Source organism: Cydia pomonella, chromosome 12, assembly GCF_033807575.1.
Source record: "Cydia pomonella isolate Wapato2018A chromosome 12, ilCydPomo1, whole genome shotgun sequence".
Lineage (NCBI taxonomy): Eukaryota > Metazoa > Arthropoda > Insecta > Lepidoptera > Tortricidae > Cydia > Cydia pomonella.
Window position 1 is genome coordinate 17,990,850 of NC_084714.1, and position 26,262 is coordinate 18,017,111.

At 35.8% G+C, this 26,262-nt stretch overlaps 2 protein-coding genes across 4 annotated transcripts in view; one reads left to right on the top strand and one right to left on the bottom strand.

Annotated features, from left to right (window-relative positions):
• LOC133523759 (adenylate cyclase type 2-like) overlaps window positions 1–26,262 on the bottom strand; it is a 302,517-nt gene that overhangs the window by 174,761 nt on the left and 101,494 nt on the right. For all 3 annotated transcript variants that reach the window (XM_061859471.1, XM_061859470.1, XM_061859473.1), the window contains exon 3: window positions 20,540–20,746. In XM_061859471.1, coding sequence (XP_061715455.1) covers window positions 20,540–20,746 — 207 coding nt within the window. The remainder of the gene's footprint in view (window positions 1–20,539; window positions 20,747–26,262) is intronic.
• LOC133523760 (pre-mRNA-splicing factor ATP-dependent RNA helicase PRP16) overlaps window positions 1–26,262 on the top strand; it is a 454,093-nt gene that overhangs the window by 148,651 nt on the left and 279,180 nt on the right. The window lies entirely within an intron of this gene.

The following is a 26,262-nucleotide window of genomic DNA, read 5'->3' on the forward strand; positions in this document are numbered from 1 at the left end:
ATACATTTACGTATACAAATGTCGTATATCAGCATTGGTATGTAGTAGTACCTCAAGGTTGACTGGTAGATAATGCCTTTTGGCATTAAGTCCGCCTTTTGTACGATATGTTTTCTTTTGTGCAATAAAGCTTAAATAAATATCCAGATGGACAATGCGGCGAGCCTCTGGGCACCCTACCAAGCGCTCATGATCTAGGGCAATTTTTTTATTCATAAGTATTTGATTTAAATATCACGCGGCCGCGGTAGGCCTGAGAAGCGCTGACTGGACGTCGTGATATTAGTGTGTGTACTACACCTTACCCCACTCCCGCGCGTGGACAGCTTACGGCATGTACACTTGTCATTTAAGACAGAATAAACGTATACTCAAGACCAGATAGTTCTCCTTTCATGCCTCACGTCACATAACGATCCTGCCAGAACAGCGGACATGAAAATAGCAGTCTCACACCTGAGTGACGAAAAAACACGACGAAAAAAAGGCTGGAGAAGTTTTTAATTTAACTATTTTATTATGTTTTTATGCACCTGTATTTCTACGCGTTTAATTTATGTATTTTTAAGAATCGTCCTGAAGAAGGATTCCTAATAAATCGAAAACATTACGAAAATATATGGATTAATTTGCAATTTTTTTGCGATTGACGTTTTGCACAATGTTTTAATGTAATATCCTACTTGAGTATGCACCTATTCATTTAAAAATCATATTATGATTTCCCTCTACCAGGTTTAAAAAACCTATTATCATACGCATGAGTACGCATAATTAGAACATTAGCATACTTTTAGCTTGGCCTCCTTTGTAATCTCAACCTAAAAAACTTTGGTACCAAAACTCTTTATTTGTAAAGAACCGCAAACCGCGAATATGCTTTTTTTATTTTTTCAAAAATATACAACTTTTATTCCTATTATTTTATGTAGATACCGATAATTTGCTACCAAGCTTTTAATACGAACATCAAAACATTCTATCGAACCCAAGCATGTATTACGGAACGTATAACCCCCATATTCATAAAACTTTACAAACCTCAATTCGTTAATTTATGTTTTATTATTTCTTACAAATATGTGACAGATTAATACAAACTATTAATAGCTAATTGAGGTTTGTAGTGCGTTTATGAACCACGCCATAAGAAAATGTATTCAAAAAATCATTATGAGTGACGATGCTCATTTCGACTTCAGTCGATTCGTTGATGAACGAAATTCTCGCCATTGGGGCGAAGAAAAACCTTTGTTGATCCACTAACGGCCATTGCATCCACGTCGATGCGACAAAATCTGCCAATGTATTCGGACTATTAATCGCAAACTATTATAAAAATAATAACAGACTAAATAGAAAATAAGTTATTGGCAAAAATTTCATTTTTGGTACAAACTTTTATCGCTGACTGTATTTTTCTTTCCACAGGCAACTAATACTCATTGAAACATTATAACAACCCCAAACACCATTAGGTTGCGTTGTTTTATCACAAAGTCCCTATGGCCAACTTCTGTCTCCGTCATCAGATCAGTTCGATGGTGCCATAATATTGCATTGTCACCCGACTTACATATGCATGCAAAATTTCAGCTCAATCGGAAACCGGGAAGTGTATCAAATTTAACTTGCAAGATTTGATTACAGACAGACAGACAACGGGACAGGTGAAACTACATAAAAGCTTGTAAAAATAAGCCACCAACGCAAGAGATTCAAAATAATTACATTCTTACAATGCGGTCGAATAAAAAACAGTCGAAGATTCAACCTTTCGAACGGTGTTACTCCAGAAGCTAACCAAATGCAGGCGAAGTAAATAACTCAAATATATACCAGTATAACAGAGCTTTCCAGATACATACATTAGTTATAGACCTTGAAGACACAGATATGCTGGACCGGCGAATTGTTGGAAGCAACGGGAACATGCGGTTGGCAATTTGTATCCAGCCAGTAAAAATAAAACAGTTGTTGAAAAAGAAATGCATTCCAAATTCAATTTGCATCGTTCGCTTGTTTCAGACTTGTGGCTGGGAAACTCGGAAAAACTACATATCTAGAATGACGTTTACGCTTCAAAATAATTGAAGTGTGTAAAAGGGATGCTATCACGTATATGAATATTTTACAAGTGCGAAAGAGACAGGCAATCAAAAATATAACCACTTGAGATCTAAAATGCCGGGTTAAATGTGCATTATGGACAACCAAAACGTAAGGTTAGCGATCTATAAATTACAGCGATAAATTACGAAAAGCTGCATTCAGGAGATACTTTGGGTAATTATGTCTTATAATCAATATTATCTTATCATTTTAATTATCTTAGCCAAGTCTTAGGGCATTTATTTGTTTGATGAGCACGGATACTTATTTTGTTTCTGAGTCTTGGGTGTTTTCTATGTATTTATATATTATATATCGTTGTCTGAGTACCCACAAGACAAGCCTTCTTGAGCTAACTGTGGGGCTTAGTCAATTTGTGTAATAATGTCATATAATATTTATTTATAATTTAAATTAAATTTTACATACAATGTATGCCCCTCTGCGGCGTCTGCCCCCCCCCCTTCCACAACTAGGCCTCCGGTAATATCTACTTGCCCCCCCCCCCCCCCCCCCTAGTTCACTGGCTGGCTACGCCCTTGGACCTATAGGCGAAAGACGAAATTAGACACCAAAAAGGTGTCAATAACTGACATTGAATTTGAATCAAATATTAAACAAACAAATAAATAAAGTAGTGAAGCCAACGAAAAACGTTATAAACGATACCTATAAAATAAATCGTAGCTTTACCGAAACTAGTTCAAACTAATTGCAAATTTTAAATTAAACTCCGAACATAAACCAATTAACAAAGAATAGCGTCAGCAAAGAAAATCGAGACAAGTGTCGTTTGCAACACTGCCGTCTCTTATCTGTAACAGGCGTAAGTTAGTATGACACTTCTATAGAGATACGACTTTATGGTTTTGAGTAACGATAAAGTGTAAAGTAGTCGTGGAACTTGCAGCAAACAGGGGAGTTATTCTTGTCACTCGGTGAGTCGGACGGCTCAGACTAACCGGTAGACTTTTCAATTACGAATTTATCACCAAAATACCATCATCGACTGACTTTACAAGTACTTTCATCTGACAGAAAGTGTCAACAGAGCAGAGGATTGGCAACCTGTTGTTTATTGGAGTATAATTTAGTAAAGTTCACCTTAATTAGTGGAAACTGGGCCTTATAGGTTTCTTCACGATGTTTTCCTTGAAAGAAACGTGACTGGAAAATATTAAATAATATTTCGTACAAGTTTTACAAACTCATTGCTATGAGCGTCATGCTCTTTTTTTGTAAAAATTCTGATTTGGCATTGAATACCACTTTACCTAAGAAAATAAAAGTGCCGTAAAACCCCGTGACTTCGCTTGAGTTTTGGCACATTTTTAAACATTTCTCATAGATATAAACACATTTTGACTTGTTAAGATCAAAAGACGAATAAATCTATTATTATCTTTTATAATAATTATTTCACTTTTTAAGCTATTCGACTATGGAATTCTCTGCCTATAAACTTAATGCACGCTCCACTTCCTAATTATTTCAAGAGACTCATTAATCTTCACTCTTTATCTGCTTTGTTTTGTTTTGTGTTTATTCTATGCTGGACTTCTTTTATTGCATCTAGAACACCTACTGACATGACATAAATTTATTGAATTCCTGTACGTAAAGATTGTCTGGAAGAGAATGACCGCCTGTTATTTACCTCTTCTTAATGTGCTGTATTATTACACAAATACATTTCGTCTTAGAATAAACTTTCAAGTGTGCTAAAATCAAAACACAAGTAAAAAAAAACATAAGAAACTTAATACTAGATTACAGGACGATATTATAACAATTACTAATTACACAATTAAAAAAAAATTAAATTAAGACTTTAACAACGAAACATTTTTAAGCTAACAATTGAGACTAAACTAACTGTATTATTTGTATTGTTTCTGTATTGAGGTGTGCAATAAAGAATATTTGTATTGTAGTGTATTGTAATCTATATAGGACTATCGTTAAAGATAACTTAAGGTCTAAATTTCTCTCACTCCAAAGGTAGTAGGCGAAGTATAGGCAAAATGCCATATCTTCGCCTACATACATGCTGGAGTTCGTATTTAGTAACAGATCTCAAGACCACGTGACACTGGCGCCCGATAACCCGACTCGTTTGCGTATTCTTAAAGAATGCACAGCTAGGATGGGAAATCATTTCAAGTATGAAATTGTTCCAAGAGGTCTGTTTGTGAAGTCATTTCTGAAGAAGTTGTAGTGTTTAAGGAATCTGGTGCATTTACTTTGATAATGAAGTTACATTTTACGGGACAAATAGTTTTAGTACGCTACTACATTGTGAGATTCTTAGGTATCCCTTACCTGTACTCTGCCACTTTCTTTTCTTTTTAGGATTTTACACATGTAGTATCTTTTTTCTTTACGGTTCGCAAGTTTTTGACTTAAAAGATATATTTTCAACAATAACATTTTTAAGAAGTATATGTTTTTTCACGCAGTTAACGCAATTACTTGATAAAATTAGACAAAATTTTATTTTCAAGTACGAGTCGCACTTAAGTTTATCCTTTTAATTAATCTCATAATGAATAATAATTATGAACCTAATTAAATTAAAGTTAAGAGGGTTGTTTCTGAGTTTTTGCTGACGGTAATACAGCACGAAAAATTTACTTAGGTAAATGTTTACTAACATTTTGCATTAATCGTACATTGCATGTAAAGCGAAATTGTTTCTTTAACCCCGTTGAAAAAGTATATATGTTACAATGTTACAAACTTTAGTAATTTAAAAGTTGGACTAGAATGGTAGTGGTATTTTGTTGTTTTGTGACCAATCATGACTTTGCAATCGGAGCCATATATAAAAAGGCCTTTTTTGCAGCCTTAACGGCTGTATTTTTTTATGCTAACTTAGAAGTTTGATTTTTCACAGTTTCAAGCGGTTGTAGATCTGAGTATATTATTTAAATTTCAACTCGATACCTCCACGACACTCCACGTGTTCCCGAGATAGGGTCTTAGCGGACAGACGGTCGGACGGGGGGACTAACGGACGGACAACAATGCGATCCTATAAGAGTTCCGTTTTTCCCTTTTGAGGTACAGAACCCTAAATGTAAAAATAAAAATACTTATTTCGTTGAGTCGTTATTACAGCGAACTCACAATGGTCTTTAGTAGCATAGACCTACTGGCACAAGCACAATTTTGAACACTTTCCAAGAAATTACCTAAAGGACAGAAAAATCTATCTTAACTACCGAACCTGCTCACAAAGTGATTGCGAAATGCGACCTGCAGAGAAAAACATCCGGACAAAAGAATGCATTTTTAACCAAGCCTTGAAACGGCGGAGATAAATATGAAAGTCACTCTGCCTGTTTTTATATCTGTAAGGCTACTCCTCCCGCAAAATACCTACCGTAAAACTGAATTACTCTGAACCATTTTTTTTATATTAAATATGGCGCTTTGTGAGCGGAAACATATATATAACAATCTACAGGATATGATAAATGATATGGTTTTTCTGAAAATATATTTTAATTTAAATAAGTGAAGAAAAAAATCTTGAAATCGTCCCTATTTTTTTTCAGTTGTGACCTTAGTACTACTGCAACTTTTATCCGAAAATATATGAAACTTTAAAATCTTTCTCACAAAACACTATAAAATGATTTGGTATTCTTTCTTAAACAAATACAATTCCTAAAAACATAAGCCTTAATCCCACCTAAGTTCCTACCTTTGCCCCGCTCTCGTCCGTATAGTCTGTGCGGAGCAAGTCATGTTGCTAGACGGACCTGTGCTACGTTGCGCGCTTTGCAAGCGAAATTCTATTTCGAACGCATACTTCTGCCCGTTCGATCTTTTGCAGCGGGTGGAACGGTGAGGGGTATGAGTTGCGCCCAAACGCGCGAGGCCGTTGGCGTCGGGTACAGCCTTATATGGAAATAGTTTAAGGACCGAGAAAGTACATAGGATAGTTTTAATCAAACGTCATCATCGTCCATTAACGCAGACAAACTACAAAGACGCGGTCAAAAACTAGTTATGTTTGCAATGATGCTATGTAATGAACAGCTATTTGTGTTTTCGTGCAGTAAACATTTCTTGATTAACGGGCAGCTCATTGTCGATCATCTTCAAAGATTCAGTGGAACGGACCACTTTCCGGCCTGTCGCTCGGCATTAATAATACACAGGGTGTTTATTTAGTCACCTGCAACAATTTACGAGTTCCGAAAGCACGAGAAAAAAATTGCCTATTTCATACATTTTGGCTGTCTGACCTTGACATTTTCTACGGGAGGGTAAAAAATTTTTCGCGATTCCGGGATTGGTTCCATAGTAAAAGTTGCTCAATATGACCTACTCAGCCCGTAAATTTTCAACGCCTAATAAAAAAATAAAAAGTTTTCGGACACCTTATAAACCCACCAAAGTACACAACGCAACTCTTCCTCATAGTAACGGGCATTTTCGATCATCGTCAAAAATTCAGTGAATCGGACCGTTTCCTGGCCTGTCCCTCCGGGGACATCAATAATGTACGCAAGCTTAATCAATTCGGGAAATATTATCTTAGCTATCATTTTACTTCTTACTGACGTCTTTCCTCCGCTGGCGATTTGCGAGAAGGTGTACTCGTATTGTATTGTTTGCAGGCGAATGATTTTGGTTAAAAAACTCTGTGTGTATTTGCATAGTCGGCAGCCGTACCACAAGTTGACACTTCACGTGATAGCCGTACAAGTCAGAATCGACTATTTATACTTAAATCCAACATTCGGTTCGCATATATACAAGATACACGACGTTGTATGAACACGCTAGACCGGGCCGAGGCTGGCCGGGCCGGAGATTCTATGGATTTTTCTACGGAAAGCAACACGTGATCACCGATCAGCCGTCGTAGAAAATTACGTGTGTATACGTGTGTGTGTGTGTGTGTGTATATGTACGGCACGGTTTAGTTTGAGTCATCCTTATAAGGGAAACAAAACAGAAACAGTAGGTAATCTCAATCTTGAATCCTAAATGGCAACATAGATGACGAAATAAACCGTTTGTATAATTTTTTTCTATTTATTATTTAGGGACTTAAATCAGTTAATGATTCCAGCCCCATCGTACCTTATTCTAGTATTCTTACATGTCTACTTATGGGACTTGTACCGTTTAAAAAAAATCTATAACATATAAAAATATCTTTTTAGCCTCGTCTGATGTCGGTACAGTTAAGATGCTCTGAAAAGCACCTATATCCAAACCATTTACCTTGAGGGCAGTTAGTAACGCTTGTCTATCGCTTTCATTCTGTGCATATTCCGTCAATATATGTTGCACATCTTCAATAGAACCGCCAACTCCGCAATTTGGGGATGGTTCTTTTTTCATCAAATAAGCAAACTTTTTTGACAGATTATGCCCGGAACGCAATCTTAAACCTATCTTAATTAACTGTCTACTTTTTAAATTACTTTTAGTAAACCAAGGTATATGAGGAGGTTCCGATTGCATCGTTTTGTACCACACAAACCTTTTGTATTTATTATAAGTATAACTTATCCGTAAAAAACTTGTAAATTGATTGATTTTACCCTGCGGTTGAACCGGAGAACCATAAAATGGAAGAATGAAATTAATTTCCGAGCAAAATTATTCAACAGAGTGAAAATAAATCAGTAAAGTCAGAATTAGATTGCGTCCAGAGGGTTCCGTAAAACTACGTTTAGTTAAAAAATATGTATATATTATAGGAAACTTTTACACAGATCAACTTAGTCCAACAGTAAGCTCAGTAAGGCTTATGTTGTGGGTCTGATTTTTATTTTATTTTTTGTTCTTATAATTATATTTCGTGTTCGAAAGAAAAACCATGTACCATGATGTATGTGCGAAAAACCGTTGTAAACCATATGTACGTAATATAATTTTATGCACTTAAATGCTATTTATTATTGTTACCTCTTTTGATAATTACATTTAATAATGGAATAAAAACTGTAACTTTGAAACGTTTTTCAGAGCGAAAATCAATTACCTTTAGGAACTGACTTTGAGAATTTAGTTTTTGTCGTGTCAAACCTGGATCGCAAAACGGTATTATCGAGCAAGATCCCAAAGCCGCCAGACCTTACTTATTTTCTCATGACTAAAGTGTATGGGATAATATAGTATTAGTATGTGTTTTTAATGTCTGTATACTTGCTATATTAGCCCGACGGCCATTTGTCCGGTACAAGGTGTTAAAGGTAGGTAAAAATATGACAAACTTTTCTTAAATTCTCATGGCTGATTTTTATGTATGTTTTAGAAAATATTGTTAAAAATTGATAATTAACATTGCCAGACCATTTCCACCAGCGATAACTTTTACCAGACGCTTTAAAGCTGTCAAAAAATATAGTAACTATACTTATATTTTCACTCTTGATTTGTATATATGATACTCAGGGAACTATTTTGTAAGTAGCCACACCAATTGGAGGGGCCCAGCCATCCCCCAGACCCACATAAAGTTTATATGTGTGTCTGTGTGAAAATCAAGAGTGGGAATATAAGTAAAGTTACAATACGACCGGTTTGGCGTAGTGGGTAGTGACCCTGCCTATGAAGCTGATGGTCGCGGGTTCAAATCCTGGTAAGGGCATTTATTCGTGTGATGAGCATGGATATTTTGTTCCTGAGTCATGGGTGTTTTCTATGTATTTAAGTATTTATAATTATATATTATATATATCGTTGTCTAGGTACGAGTACCTACAACACAAGCCTTATTGAGCTTACTGTGGGACTTAGTCAATTTGTGTAATAATGTCCTATAATATTTATTTATTATTTAATATCTTTTTAACAGCTTTAAAGCATCTAGTTAAAGTTACCGCTGGCGGAAATGGTCTGGGAATGTTGATTGTCAATTTTTAACAATATTTTCTAAAACATACATAAAAATCAGCCATGAAAATATTAAGAAAAGTTAGTATTATTTTTACCAACCTTTAGCACCTTGTACCGGACAAATGGCCGTCGGGCCAATATAGCAAGTATGCAGATATTAAAAGTACATACTAACACTATATTATCCCATACATTTTATTCATGAGAAAATAAGTAAGGTCTGGCAGTTCTGGGATCTTGGACTATTAGGAATTCTTCACAGAACCTGTTACATGAAGTTGAAAAGGGTAACAAATGGACCGCTCAGGCAAACCCAAGGGCGGAAAATTGAAAAATAAATCCCGCCACGAACGGTACATTAGGATTGTTAGTGAGTTATTATGGGCAACTTACTCGAGAAATTTCTGGGAACGAAAGGGTTTTGTTTTTTCAATTTTGCATAGTACTCATTTTTCTTATTTGCCCTACAATATTTTATGGAATTTCTATGGAAGTCTAGTTTTATGGAAGTGAGCAGAGGCTCACTTTAACCAAATTTTCTAATAAATAAAAACCTTTCTTATACCCGAGCTTTTCATCATTTGAATAATTTGTGTTTCTAATTTCGAAATATTTATCTTTAACGGTGTAGACTGGACCCTGGAGTTGCAGGCGTGTATAGGCTACGCTGATCACTTACCATCAGGCGGACCGTATACTTGTTTGCCCCCGACGTGGTATTAGAAAAAAAAGCGGCCAAGTGCGAGTCGGACTCGCGCATGAAGGGTTCCGTACAATTTAAGACGTATTAAAAAAAATCTTATTAGATCTTGTTCAACATTTTACCACTTTGGACACACATTTTACCACTTTGGAAGTGTCTCTCGCGGAAACTATTAAGTTTAGAAAAAAATGATATTAGGAACCTAAATATCATTTTTGAAAACCTATCCATAGATACCCCACACGTATATGTTAGATGAAAAAAATTTTTTTTAAATTTTATGACGTATTAAAAAAAAAACTACTCACTACATCTCGTTCAAACCAATTTTCGGTGGAAGTTTGCATGGTAATATATATCATATATTTTTTTTAGATTTTTCATCCTGTTATTTTAGAAGTTACAGGGGGGGGGGGGGACACACTTTTTCTCACTTTGGAAGGTTCTCTCGCGCAAACTATTCAGTTTAGAAAAAAATTATATTAGAAACCTTAATATCATTTTTGAAGACCTATCCATAGATACCCCACACGTATGGGTATGATGAAAAAATTTTTTTTTTTTTAATTTCATGACGTTTTAAAAAAAAACTACTTACTAGATCTCGTTCAAACCAATTTTTGGTGGAAGTTTACATGGCAATGTATATCATATATTTTTTTTAGATTTTTCATTCTGTTATTTTAGAAGTTACGGGGGGGGGGGACACACTTTTTACCACTTTGGAAGTGTCTCTCGCGCAAACTATTCAGTTTAGAAAAAAATGATATTAGAAACCTCAATATCATTTTTGAAGACCTATCCATAGATACCCCACACGTATGGGTTTGATGAAAAAATATTTTTTGAGTTTCAGTTCTAAGTATGGGGAACCCCCAAAATTTATTGTTTTTTTTCTATTTTTGTGTGAAAATCTTAATGCGGTTCATAGAATACATCCACTTACTAAGTTTGAACAGTACAGCTCTTATAGTTTCGGAAAAAAGTGGCTGTGACAGAATCGGACAGACAGACGGACATGACGAATCTATAAGGGTTCCGTTTTTTGCCATTTGGCTACGGAACCCTAAAAAGACTGTAAGTTGTGTATTCTGTAGGTTTGTCAGTAGTATCGGAACTGTTTTAGGTAGGTATTATATACTGTAAGTATAATACTCGTAGAAAAGAGAATTTGAAATAGAGGTGGATTGTCAAAGAAAACTTTGTAGCCACTGCCATCTTTCGACACATGATTAAAACTTTTAGAGCACCATCTAATAGATCAAAGGCCAAAGGTATGGCGGCATGGTTTCGAGCGATGGCGCTACTTTTTAATATTTAACAAATTTAACACATATCAGTGAAAAAATAAGGGTCAAAGTCAAATGGCGTTCTAAAAGTTTTAATCATGTGTCGAAAGATGGCAGTAAATTTACTGCGGCTATAAAATTTTATTTGACAATCCACCTCTATTTCAAATTATCTTTAATATTAGGTATGCTTATATTGATTATTTCCAGGCACATTATGCTAAATAGTGCTCAACATATCTATAAGTGCTCTTATATGCAAGTTATGTCGTCGTTAATGATCCTGCGGGTGTTTTACCACACTAACAGTGACGGGTGACGTCATCATCAAACTATGTAATTTTAACATTAGCACTATATGTACAGAGTCCAAATTATGATATGGGTATTTATTCATGAGAATAAATATGCAAGTTTCAAATGAAAATATCTACAAAATGAGTATACTTTAAAAAAAATATACGTATCATACGTTTAATGGGTAATAATATAATATTAGAATTAATAATAAAAACTTTAAGTAAACTAAAACTAAAATATTACTAAACTCGATCTAAAATAAAACAAAAAAATAAAACACAAATAATTTTAAAAATGGCCCCTGCGGTATAGTACCGGAGACGCTGGCAGCATTTCCTCGCTGGATCGTTAGACTGATGCGTTGAGCAAGGAAGCTACCAGCACTTCGATCTCCTGTGGCGTCTCTGAGTCTCTTCGACAGGTCTTTGAAGAGACTGGGGGCGCCAGGGCCCCACGGACCAAGGGTCTCGATGCCGAATGGAAACAAATTATACTCGGCGCCGAGACCCTTGTATATTCTTACCTTGGCTTTCTTCACCGCCTCTGCCGCTGTGGCTTCCCTCACGGAGATGTGACGGGGCTAGTGTGTTTACACACGTTGCATCCCAAACTAGCCCCCGACATATACTACACGGAAACAGGGACATCCCATCCGGATACATACGTTTAATTGAGACCGTGTTTCATGGAAATGGAAACCGTTTATAAAATGTTATTTCTATTTGGTAAATGCACGTGGATACGAAATTGATGTTATTCGAAATAAATGTTTTTTTTTATATATTTCAATAAACAAAATGAGACCGAGTAGGGTGCATTGGCGTAACTTCGAAAGCGGAATAATTTTATACCGCTCTTACCGATAGGCCACCGGCACTTCTTCCAGGTATGTAGGTACCGATCATAAATGAAGAAAAACAAATAACAATAAAGCACGTAAACCAGCAAGCCAAGGAAAGCAATATTAAATTAGTTGCGTTCGCGTTATTTCATTAACCCCCTTGGGACCATTCGCTGATGAAAATAAGAATTGTTTTATCCCGCGGGGTACCATCGCTCACTGGCTACACTATCCGCAGACCTAACTAACGACCGAGGTCATATACTATCTCTCTCACTCTTGCCATGACGACGTAAGCGTGAGTGAGAAGTTTTACGACCGCGGTCGTCAGTTTGATTTGCGGATATTATAGTGCTGTAGGTCATGGCCAAACCCCGTTATGTATTTTGCAGTTCATTGATCATCAGGGTAGACAATAGTACATTGTGTAACGAGGAAGGTAAGAGAAATTTTGCAAGTGAGGGGATTAACTCAAGACAGCCGCAGGCAACAATGTTTTTTATCATACATGCGAAGAAAAAACTAAAATTTAAGCGAATTAATTCGTTAATACGGTGGCACTTCACACATTCGTCCGCTATTTTGTCATTTTTTGACAGATTAGGCATCGAAGGCACAGACCCATGCAGCGTTCAGCTACGGTTGAAAATTGTGTAAAAATAAATCAAATTAAACATTTTTAAAAGTAAACTCATATGACCTTGACATTTAACAAGTATTTTACTCAAAACTGTTAAATTGTTGACTTAATAATAAAAAGCTATAACTCCCTAGTAGTAGAGTGTCACATTCCATAACTCCCCCGGGAACAATGTAGGCCTTCACCTGCACGAAATAAGACCTTTTTCGAGCAAGTGTGATGAAAAAGTATTTAACGACGGGAACATTGCCGTTGGCGCCAAATTTCGTCAAATAGAACAATTGAAAAAAATAATTTTACTAATAAACAAATATCCATTGAATTAACAATAAAATAAGCTGCGTAGTATATAAAATATTAGAAAAAAAATCTTAAGTAATCTATCTGCGCCACCCATCTCCAATTTCACATTATCAATGTTTTATAAACCTCAACATAATTCAAACGCTTAAAAACAGTAACTTGAAATAGTAGATTGTTGAACCAAGGTTGAAAAGTGAACCTGAATTTCGAAAATTAAGGCCACTTGCCCCATGCCACTAACCTGGGGTTAACCGGTTAAACCGTTAACCCAAATCAGATTGTACTGGTAACCAAGGTAACTCCAGGTTTAACCGGTTAAGCCTGGGTTAGTGAGTGGTACAAGCGGCCCTAAGATTGTTACTTTTACTCGAGTTAAACACTCTACTTTTCATTTCGACTATGCGGAAAGTCAAACACAAGATATGTAGGTGTAAATAAATAAATAAAATCATAGGTATATTTTTTGGAACATTAAATTATTAACAATTTATTTAGTCCCAATACCCATTCTCGCCTTTCTTAATTAGTTTTTGTTATGTAGCTATAGCCCAACTGTTTATTATTGTGTATAAAAATTATGTTACTTATATTAATAATATTTAAATGTAACAAAATATAAATATTTGTTAAAAGTTAATATACATGACGATTAATGTTTTAAATATTATAATTACATTCATTCATTCAGTGTCACTTTTTTTAAGGCACGTATACATTAGGGCCGTTTCAGACACATCCTAATTTAAGATCGGATTGTCTATGGTTTTAGCGCCAATTCCAGTCCCTAATTCTCTTAAGCGACAAAATATTTTGTTTTGATAATGCAATGCAACTGACAATTAATTCGATAATACATTGTCTGAAAATGCAGTAGTTTATGTATATGGCATATGTATTTTAAGCGTTCCTCGAAGTACAAATTTTAATGCAATTTTTTATCAACCTATGAAAGTTGAACTCTCCGAAATAGGAGACATGAAAAAATTGTTTTGTTTCCAATATTTTTTTCGTAAAATTATGAGTGGATAAGAAGTAATCTCGTTCCGAATTAAAATAAGAGGCAGTGGCTGATTGCTGCAAGCAGCAACCTTATATTTAATGTTTTTTTTTTTAAATCAATTAAACAATTTAATTAAATTTTTGTTTTAATAATGGTCGCTTCAACTTAACAGTACAGTACAAAAACTAGTTCAGATTCTGTAGCGGTCTTCACATTGGACGCGAATCCACTAGCCTCTCAATTAAAGTATGTGACCGTACATTTATAAATTAAACTAACATATAAACAATGTAGCCAAATTATCTCGCAATTATGTTAATAAGTACTTAGTTAGTTAATTACCTAGGTATGCGTACTTTATTTAAACCTCCGTATTTTCATCAAAAGGGCTCCAGCGAGTCCTCCCTGTAATTATCCACTACGCTATAGAGATCGGAATATTTTAATTAAAAGGCCTAATTTCTGCACAACTCACAACACAATCTTCCACGGTGAAGACAGACAAGCGTAAATTGACCTTTGGGTAAGGGTAGTCGTTTTAAGAGGGAAGAATATAAGAACTCTCGATCGCTTCAGCATAATATATTCTAGGTTTATAGTTTCCGCTTAAAAAAAGTATAGTAAATTTTGAAAATAAGGAAATCTAGAAACCAAGTTTTTCATTGTTTCAATAACATACTAAAAAATCATGGAGAATGGAAAATATTTAGAAGCGAAAAAATATTTTCTTATTTTGTATGAACGAGTACTTACATAGTATGATCCCACTAACTCGGGGTTAATCAGTTAAACCCGGAGTTACTATGGTTACCAGTATAATTTGACACTGGGTTAAGAGTTTAACCGGTTAACCGGTTAGTGGGACGGTGCAAGTGGCCCTTAATGTTGGAGTTCAAGTTATGCTAGTAAGGAGTGGCAAAATATTGCTGTGTGTTTTTGTGTGGTAACATAATTCGGTGAAGTTACTCAGTAGTTAAACAGTCAGAGGGAATAACGCATTAGCAAACATTCATATTTTTGTTGTCTCTGAACTATAGTAATAGTCAAAATTCGCGCTGTTTTCGTACTGAACAATCGGTTATAGTTTAAGGTGCAGTGAGTTTGTGCTTTTCTCTCACTCTGACTGGGAGTTAGCGTGAGGAAGTACGTGCCTGGGAGCGCGAATATCATTTTTTAGTATTTAAATTTTTTGTAGTTTGTAATATATCAAAAAGTAATCGATACGTTCCCTCAAACTTAATATTGTCGATTTATAGAAGCAAATTTCATATTTTAGCCTTTGTGCATAGTTAGTCACAAATTTTTTAATGAAGTTTAGACCTATGTTCGTGTTTTTTTTTCTATTAAGCGAAAGTCAAAGTCTCAGGATTTGAATCGATACAAGCCTCAAGCCAAATTTTTGGCAGCCGCATTGTGATCCAAAAAAGCTCTACAACTTTTTTTAAATCCGTTTTCTGTACCTAATGCACTTTAAGAGGATAGTGTATGGCCGCTTCTTCATAATAAAAAATCTAAATAAATCAAACGAAGGGGCATATATATATTGTAAGTGTCTCGGTTTGGCCCTATGGTTGACTGGTAGAGAATGCCATCTGGCATTAGGTCCGCTATTTGTACATTGTTGTATATATTTTGTGCAATAAAGTTTAAATAAATAAATGTACACCACATTTCAATTTTATTTTACATATAATCACGTCTATTTCCTTGAGGGGTAGGCAGAGAGTTTCTACTTACTACGATCCGGACAAATCTCTTTCGCTTCCTTCACTTTCATAACATTCATCATACACGCTCGCGGGTTTAAGATGCTTTTGACCTGGCCTTTCTTCAGGATTTCCCCGATTTGATCAGAGAAAGTCCGCCAAGGCCTACCTGCTACATATAACGTTGTTGTAACATAAGCGGTCGTACTCCTTCCTCATAAAGACTTTCCCATACTGATTTATTTCCCAACCTACGTTTGTCTATAATGAAAGTGCTCACGATATGTCAAATCGTTAAAAGCAACACTCGTTTAGTTAAGTAATATTACCTGAGCTAAGTAATCCACTAGGAGTGAACTAACATTTTCATTCGCTATCTCTACCCCTAGTGTAACTTTGATCGACATCATAACGTGACGAACGCGTTTGCGTTAAGTCTCATTTTGTATAGGATTTTGAGGTTCCAAAACGTCCCGCTTGGCGCGCTCTTTCGAAATCCAATACAAAATGAGACTAAACGCAAACGCGTACGTCACGTTTGGAAATCGAATTTATTTACACTAGAGGTACTGAACTTATCTTTACGTAGGAAACGTTTTTCTGCATTCTACTTTCTCTACTTAGAGCTAAGTCATAACACACACAAACATTGTAGCCTAAGTACAAGCCAGGACTCGGAAAGCGTAGGTATTATTTTTCAAACTGGTTTCGTTGAACGAAAATTATTTAGATTCCGTTTGCGGTTACCGATTAAAGATGTTCAGATGCATACGAGTTTATGCCAAATTAGTTCGTCGTTTGTTTTTGTAGAACGAATTTAACCAGTTACATTGAATATGTCAAATCAAGATAGAACAAGCAAGTATTGCTTTCGGTTTCAAACATCGTGAATTCAACCGGTATTATATACTTTCTTCGTGAACGAACGAAAGAAGAGAGATATTTTTTTTAGTTCACGTTCCATCAATTTACCGGTTATGAACGAACGAAATAATGTAACGGTTTTGAAGCGATAGTAGGCTTCAATTTTCTTGAGTTAAATTATCTTGAGTTCTAAAATAGTTGAGTTGAGTTATAAAAAGTTCAATTATCTTGAGTTACAATAAATTATTGATACATATCTTCCAGGAACGTCAAACAGAGTTGGTGGTGCCGCCAACGCGGCTGAATACCTCAAGCGGCACAAATATTCTGGCTGTATGCTTGAGCCGTTAAGGGTTGGAAACCCTCGAACCGCGGGGACCTGGTACCCACAGCATTTTTAATGAATTGGCAAAGCGCCTCATGGAGGCTACTGGTGACAGGAGGGCTGGCTCTTACCTCGCGCAACGTATTGGAATTGCTGTCCAGCGCGGTTCATTAATTATCCGGTGGGTTCATTAAGGGTCATAAATATGTATACATATTTCCCCTTAATCTATTGAAAATAATGTGAATAATTGTATACTTTGATTGTTCAAACTCAACAAGAGAAGTATGGGCATTATGAATGTTATCTCGCTTTGTATGGTAGGGCATAGCAGAGCGGATGTCATACCATCTAGAGCAGAGCCCAATTGGGGAAGTACCTCTACCTTACAGAAAACCGCAGCCAAATAACACTAGACCCTACTTTTAGTGTTGTGTTGCTGCCGGTGAGTAAGGTTGCCAGAGCTCAACGAGGGTGCGGAGTGTTAGGGTCGGCAACGCGCATGTAGCTCCTCTGGTGTTGCAGGCGTAAATAGGCTATGGAGACTGCTTACCATCAGGCAGGCCGTATGCTTGTTTGCCATCGACGTAATATATAAAAAAAACTGAAAATTGTGCGAGAGAGTTCAGAGAGTTCGGATTGTTTTATGAATTAATTATGACCAATTATTGTAGCGTGAAGGTGTATGTGAAGTCTTCAATATGCACAGAACCGACGTGGTGGCTACAGACCCCAAAACTCTTGTGAGATAAGGTCAAGAGTGAAACATATGTATATGTAAGTATGTATTGTAGGCTAGTAATGGTCATCACTTTATTTAAATTAACAAAAGTATTAAGTATTTAATTCGACAGCGAGGTATGAGAGACATGTTGCGCCGACCTCAAATGACTGGGTTAGGTGTCTCTGTATATATCCATTATGTATATTGTTATTGTAAATAAATAAAGACAATTTACTGCCAAAAAGCAAGTGAATGATGACAATGTCATCCTCCACTAGTAACATGGAGCAGTATTCTAACTTTAAACATCTGATCCGGATTGGATATTACTCTCAATACAGCTCACATACATTTATGTCTGCAGGGCTATAACCGCGAAAATCGAAGTTCGTCAAATGCGAGCATTTTTCTCTGTCACTCTAATTTCATCTTAGTGAGAGTAAAAGAGAAGGATCCCCACAATTTGCGAATTTCGGTTTTCGCGGTAGGCCTCCTGGACATCATCACAAGCGCGGACTTCTGGCCGAAGGGTGTGGTGTTTCGGCGGTTCCGTGGCAACCTGCCGCATCCTACGCCGAGTCAGACGACGCTACGGAGCCACGCTGTTACGTCGTCGGCCAAATTCAGTGTTTAAATTCTATTTTGTTATTAATTGTGTTTTCTCTATGTTTTGTATTTCGCAGTGCCTTGATAGTAATAGTGTAATGCTGTGTAACTGATTTGAATAATAAAATAAATAAAAAATATATAAGTGCGCGCGAGGTGTACTGAGAATATCTATTCAAAGTCAGATTATTAAAATTAAAATGCCCCTTGATACTAAGAAAATTCTCTTAATAAAACTTGCTAGTAAAACTCGTAAATAGCTCCAAAGAAACACAAAAAAATTACACATTCATCAATCACCTTTGATAATAAACATCAAAACCTCAATCAGTAAAAATTGGGAAACAAATCGCTCATTCCTGACACTTTGGATACATTAGCCGTCAAAGTGCCCGTCGGGCCGGCCAGAAAACGCTTGCTTCCTGTCCCGCTATTACTGTGTAAGTTGGGTAAATATTCCATCCATTCTGAGCAGGAACGTGGGTTTCTGCTTAGTGTATTGGCATTGAATAATAAAATATTTAATAATATATTCGTTGTTTTTCTGACATGAATTATTATTTATGAAATCAAATAAACTGGGAAGGTCGTTTATGCCCAGTAGTAACCAAGTCTGGGTAAGATGGGATATGACATTAGCACTGTTTGCAGTTGATATTTTCTTTATTCAGCTGAGTTTATATGTATAATTAAAATAGCATGGCATGGAAATATGACTGATTTGACATTGATGTTTAAATACTCTTAGTTTATCTCGCTCGCGCTAATTTATTAAGCTTACTTAATAAATTACTTATAATTACACAAAAATAACTGTACAGTCAGCGTCAAATACTTCGTAGCAGTCAAAGTGGCCAAATAGTTCGGTACACTATACTAAATATATGGTGTACCGAACTATTTGGCTACTTTGACTGCTACGAAGTATTTGACGCTGACTGTACAACACAACGCAAGAGCTTTCTGTGCAGCTTAGTCAATTTGTGTAAAGATGTTCTATAATTTTATTTATTTATTATTAATAAACGTAACATATATTAAGAATCAGAGTACGATTCCTAATCTCTAACCACAACAACACGTCCATAAACACACAAGCACATAACTCAGAATCCCGGAATCTTAGCACCATACCTCACACATCCAATATGTTCTTATTCCGGCCTAATCCGGATAATAACCGGATGAATGTCGCCGTCTCTCGAGCTATCCGGAATTTCCGGATAACAGGCGTCCCCTCTCAGGCTCTCAAGGGATTTGGAGAAAGTAGTTGCGATTTATTTATTAGCTGCTTGGGAGGTTTACCTGAAAAGTTGAGCCCTGGAGGTTTACGCAATTATAGTTTGTGGTTTTTGAGACATGTGGGAATGTAAACTAGTTTTTTGGTTACTCGTAAGGGAATACAAAATGTATGGTACAAATTGGCCAGTACCTTTTCCGTTTTGAAATTGCGGTAAAGTATATCCAAATGTTCTGCGTCAGAAAATCATATTCAATGAATAAATCGTATCAGAGTTTTTATTCAACTGCCTTTATTTTCTTTATCTGCCTTCGTAGTCCTTTATTGCGCTTCTACGTATAAAGGTTACAAATGTTACATTAAATTATAAAATGTCATAACAAACCAGCATACATACCATTCCGTTGTGCCCCGACCGGTTTCCCACAACGAAGGAACATTTTTCATAAAAATACTAAGCTTGAAAATATTGTAAAAATATGCTTATTGACTTCATAATACATCAACATTTGCTTTAAAAAACCTTAATACTATTCTAAATATATTCAAAACAAGAAGGAACTCGTTATTTCCAACGAACGGTGAACCGCAACTTAAAATTCTAGTAGCTCAATATTGTGCGTAACTCACGCACAGCACAGCAGCACATGTCTCAGCTTGCACAGAGGTTCATCTTGCCCCGGTCTCCCCTATAAACTCGCAATACCTAAACACTAATCAGACTGTTCGTCGCAATTATAAAAGCACTACACTTCCCCGTATTGACCTTACCTACTGAATATTGTGGCAACATTCGAACAAAAGTAACTAAATATGGCTCATTAATTACCATTTTAAAATAGAACATCATTATTATATAATTCTTATCCTTACAGGAAACTGGCTCATAACACACAACATTTTGTAACTTATTTTTGATTCGTTTGACGTTTAGAGCCGCAGAATCAATTGAAATAAACATCGCCTCCCACTCCGGTGCATCTGGCAACAGCGCCATCGCCAGCACGATGAATACTCACCAATATTAGGGCGAAGAGCGGCAACGGCGCATGGTGCGTGGCCATCAGCGTGCCTGCGCCCAGGCACGCCGTCACCAGCACAGAGCCGGAGAGCGCCAGCGCCTCCCACTCTGGCGCGGCTGGCAACAGCGCCATGGCCAGCACGATGGACAGTATGAACAGGATGACGGACAGGGTTGCCAATGAACGGACTTGTTGAGGAAGTTCCTGGAACAAATATAGTTTTTTATTAAGATTTCAGGGGCTACTCACACTTGGCCAAAACATTTTTTTTTTTCACGATGATAAAGATTTTACAGTTTCGGTTTCCCCTGTTCATTTACAAAAAAATCATCCTGCCGGGCATAAATATTATTTACGTCTTACAGCTAATCTGGTTGCTGGTAACCATTTTTCGTAAAGATATACATTGTACATTGCTAAAAAAGGGACAGACGGACGGAAGGGAAACTTTAAGCGTCGTCGTGAATGACACTTTCTATATCACACAGATGCAGGTATTAACCTGAACCTGACGCGGATGCGGTGACGGTGTGATAGATACCCGGCATGTATTTCAAACAATCATTATCCAATGAGAATAACGGATGAAACCAAGAATGCCGATTACAGGCCCCATCGAAGAGGAGCTCGGTACATTTACTAAACTAAATTTGCGAAGCGAAAATTTGCTTACTTGCTGTCGCATTATGGACTAGTGGGCTGTTTATTTAGCCCAATAATCAAATGAACTACATCTAATAAACCACAAACCGAAGGTCGTCATCATCTTCCTCCGCGCGTTGTCCCGGCTTTTGCCACGGCTCGTGGGAGCCTGGGATCCACTTGGCAACTAAGACCAAGAATTGGCGTAAGCGCTCTATTTCCGAAAGCGACTATCTTCTGACCTTCCAATTCAGAAGGGAAGCTACGCCTTATTGGAATTAGTCCGGTTTCCTCACGATGTTTTCCTTCACTGAAAAGCGACAGGTAAATATCAAATGATATATCTTATATCTGCGAGGAAATTCAAAGGTGTATGTGAAGTCCCCAATCCGCATTGGGCTAGCGTGGGGACTATAGCCCGAGCCCTGTCGCGCATGAGAGGAGGCCTGTGCCCAGCAGTGGGACGTATATAGGCTCAATTATTATTATTTATTATTATTATATCTTATATAAGTTCCGAAATACTCACTGGTACGAGCCGGGGTTTGATCCCGCAACCTTCGGAGCGCAAGTAGCATCACTAGGCTACTAGCGCCCTCAACTACAAATCAAAATTATATTTTCAATATTAAACAACGCCTTCGGATGTAAAAATCCAAGTTAGGTAGGTTTGAATTGAAAATTTCCACGAGCTAAAAAATAATTATAACATGTTTTTTTTTATACGTATACAAACTTCTCTTGGGAAATATACAAACACACGCGTGAATACGCTTGCAAAAAAAGGAATTTTATTTTTTATTTGAATTGTAATATGCGAGGATTGTTTTCAGTTTTTTATTTATTTAAGTAGGTACCTAAGTAAACAAATTCGTTATAATGCCTATAATGTCATATATTGAACGATGCTAATCTAAATGTTAATAAATTATATAAGAGTGAGTAATGTAAGCAGAAAGTAATTAGTAAATAGTTAGCAATGGTACCTTTCAGTATGATCATCACCCAACTTTCCTACGGATTCCACTTCCCTAACTTCATTAAGATTTTCCTCGTTAGAAAGAGCACAAGAACCCTAGAGTGAGACAAAACACAAGAAATAGACCGCTGGGAACAATCGAAGTAATTAGATAAGAATAAACACACGCCACATTCTTAGATGAAAAAGGGCGTAAGAAACAGGGATTCTTAAAAAAGATAAGTTTTTCTTATGCTGTGGGTGAAATCTTACTAAAGGTCAAAGTTTGAGGTCAGAATAGATCCTAATCTCTTGAAGGCTTAGACAATTAATTGCTATTGAGAAGAAAGTAGTGCGGAAAGGTTGTGGTAACAAATATTTTAATTAGTGAAATCCTAAAATGTATATCATACACATGGGTATATTTTAAAAGCGGCTTATACAAATTATTTTTAGTCCTGATTTAATGACAGGAATATCAAACTTATAAGTAACTTATTGAAATGAAAAAAACTGATGCGATTGAGAACAAACTAAGGATTTTAGAATAACTACAATAAAAAGCTACTTTAAATTTAGATAATTGTCAGTTTTTATTTATTTATTATTTGTTCTGTAGGAGGAGGAGCTTCTTCCTAGCGTACTCAGTGGCCACTTTTTACGGACCCGTTTTTCATATTTACCTGCACCAGCCCGTCACCTGCTGGAATGTTAATGTTTTTTGGCTGTTTCATTCGTCTCTTTTAATACACTTTTGATTTGAGCCCAATAATAGTTGAGAGAACGGCGCTGCAGGACGTTTGGAGCTCTTACTCTATTCTATGACAACTGCCAAATGCGATTTTTGTACAAAGGAAATTGTATGATTTTCGACTTGGCCTCGAATTAAGTAACACATTGACTTTTATCGTAGTTCGTTGCACTTTAGCCGCATATCTACATTATCTACCCCAGTTTTTACGATAGTTATGACAGGCATGCTCCGTTTTCGCAAATTCTATTAGCAATCTTTGTGATGGACCCAAGGTCACTTGTTCCTGGAGATCTACCGCTTCGAGGCCTCTGTTCAAGAGACAACATACTAAATTAGTTATTTATTATGAAATACACGAATATTCGAGGTAATTTTAAGTGTTTCGAAATCAGGCATGTAGGATGTTGCACATTTTCTTGCTATTTGGAAAATACCAGTTTTCAGTGATCTCTTCTATTTGCCGGTGTAAAGTCGAACAGCTTACAACCAGAATTATTTATATTGGAATATATAATACAATAATAAGACTTGATTGCGGTAAGAAAGCCGTAGTCATCTTGCTTAGAAACAAAATTACAGCGGCTTGAAATTCACTGTTTTTTTCAGTACAGGCCTTAAAATTAAATATAAAATACAGTACGATATTAGATATTGTGGCAGTTATTTATGATTAGGCAAAAGTATAATTTATTTTAATATTTATTATGAATTTTATTGTTATCCTTGTATTTTAATTAATTTCGATTATTTTGAGGTAATTGTAATAATTGTGTATAGTCCAAGGTCCCAGAGCCGCTAGACCTTACTTGTTTTCTCATGAATAAAATGTATGGGATAATATAGTGTTAGTATCTATGTACTTTTAATGTTTTAAGAACCTTTGGCACCTTGTTCCGGACAAATGGCCGTGGGGCCAATATAGCAAGTATGCAGACATTAAAAGTACTAATACTATACTTATTATCCCATACATTTTAGTCATGAGAAAAAAAAGTAAGGTCTGGAGGCTCTAGTATCTTGCTCTAGTATGTGTAGGTATAATTATGTTGTAATATAAATGATGTAAATCATTGTATAACGCTTCAACTGTTGTTTACTCTGAGAGTACGTCTGAATGTCTGTGAAGTTAGAGCAGTTTATGATATTTAGATTTAAAAAAATTGCCGGCAAGATGATGCTGAACGTATAGAAAATGTACCATCTAATTTGTTATACTAAATTTCACGCAAATAAATATATTAATATTTCTAATTACTTACCCATGTAAGTTTTAAAAATATTATACATTTATAAATAGCCATAGAGGACTAATTTGTGGAGTTTCCAGTGTTTGTTTTTTTTTTATAATTTCAGTGATGAAACTGTCCATTACTTAAATTAGAAAAATAAAATATTTATTTGGTAAGGAATGCTAGGAAAGGAGGAAGGAAGGAAACATGCTTTCCATTAAATTAGGGTTGAATTTTTGACTTTCATTTTATTTATATACTTGTCTTATTTTGATTAAACAAACTTCTGGTAAAGAAGACATAAATGAATCCTTTTAAACGATAATATAATGGGATATTATCTACGGTCACTCGAGCGTGTCCCTGTGTCTTGGCGTCAAGTCTGCGTTAAATGGGGAAACTTTGGCAATAACAAGAATAATATTAATAAAAGAGGCCTTTTTACTGGAAATATGAGAAACCGTTTGCTTCGAAATGTTTTAGGTTCCATAAAATCTTCAACTTGACTTCAAAGTCAAAGAAAACAAAAGTTTTTGTGAACAATTGAAGGATGAAATATATTTAAATAATTTTTTTTTTCTTTTAGCTGCCTAAAAGAACACGAAAGAAAAGCCATTAAGTATTTAAAAATTATACGGATTAACTTACAGCCCGATTCAAACTTTAAGATACGTCTAATATTATTTTATTAATTATGTTAAAATTATGGCTACTAATTATGTTCAACGACCGGTTTCGCCTAGTGGGTAGTGACCCTGCCTACGAAGCTGATGGTCCCGGGTTTAAATCCTGGTAAGGGCATGTATTTGTGTGATGAGCATGGATATTTGTTCCTGAGTCATGGGTGTTTCTATGTATTTAAGTATTTATAAATATTTATATATTATATATATATCGTTGTCTAAGTACCCTTAACACAAGCCTTATTGAGCTTACTATGGGACTCAGTCAATTTGTGTAAGAATGTCTTATAATTTATTTATTTATTTATGGCTTCAGTCCAGTATTTTTAGCGTATTTTCCATGTCATGTATTTCCATAACGATGTAGCCCACCTATAAGTATACTAAACTAACAGAATTATTCTGATTTTAATAACAGGTTATTACAGGTAATTATTCATTCATTCATTCTTTTGAAATTATGGCTTCAGTCCAGTGAGACTATTTCGCCAGTATCAAGGTCTTAGGAGCTTTACATACGACTAAAATTGTACGGTTAGTACAAGACAGTGTACGGTGATTTTATCAGCTCTTGTAAAGCGATAGCTGGACTTTACAAGTAGCACGTGGACTACAGGCCGTTGACTCCAAAATGGGGGTTAACGCGTTTCTAGATTAATTCTCCATTCACTGCACACTACCACATAAGTTTACTGTATAATAAGCTATCAATATTACACTTTAAATAATATTAATGAGCAAAAAACCATGGAATCACGAAGCTAACCCGAGGAAATCCGTCAAATATTAGGTCTAGATTCGATATGGATGTCAGCGTCAAAAGTGACGTCTTTGTTTGAAGAAACGTCCCTTTTTACACTGACATATTTGATCCATATCGTATCTAGAACTAATATTTGACGTATCTTAAAGTTCGAATCGGACCGTTAGTAATACTTATTAGCCGTTAGCAAATTATCGATATCAAAATTTATTGTTTACAATTTGGCGTCTTCATTATGAGAAATATTTTTTTTAGAAAACTTCTTAATTCTAATAATTAATAATTATTGTCAAGGCGCTAGAGTGGGTGTTCAGATATTATTGAGCATCTCGGCTGCTCCGATGTATCTGATGGCGATTGTACATATATTATCTATAATATTATACTTATAACGATAGTGCCATAATGAGGTTCGGTTAGCTATCATAGGCGATACGAATAATTTAGAATGATTGTGATAAAAGAGATAGTGCATGTTCGCAAAAAACACTTATCTTTACTTTGTTCAGAGCCTGAACTACTTGTAATTGCCTTGGTACGACTAATAATTATAAAACAAAGGAAAACTTAAAAGTACTCAAGATCAATATTATATAAAATAAAAGAAAATACTAGAGTTATAAACGTAGGTATTATAGTAATTAGTGCAATCTCTATAATAGCCCTGATGAATTCAGACCTTCAAAATAAT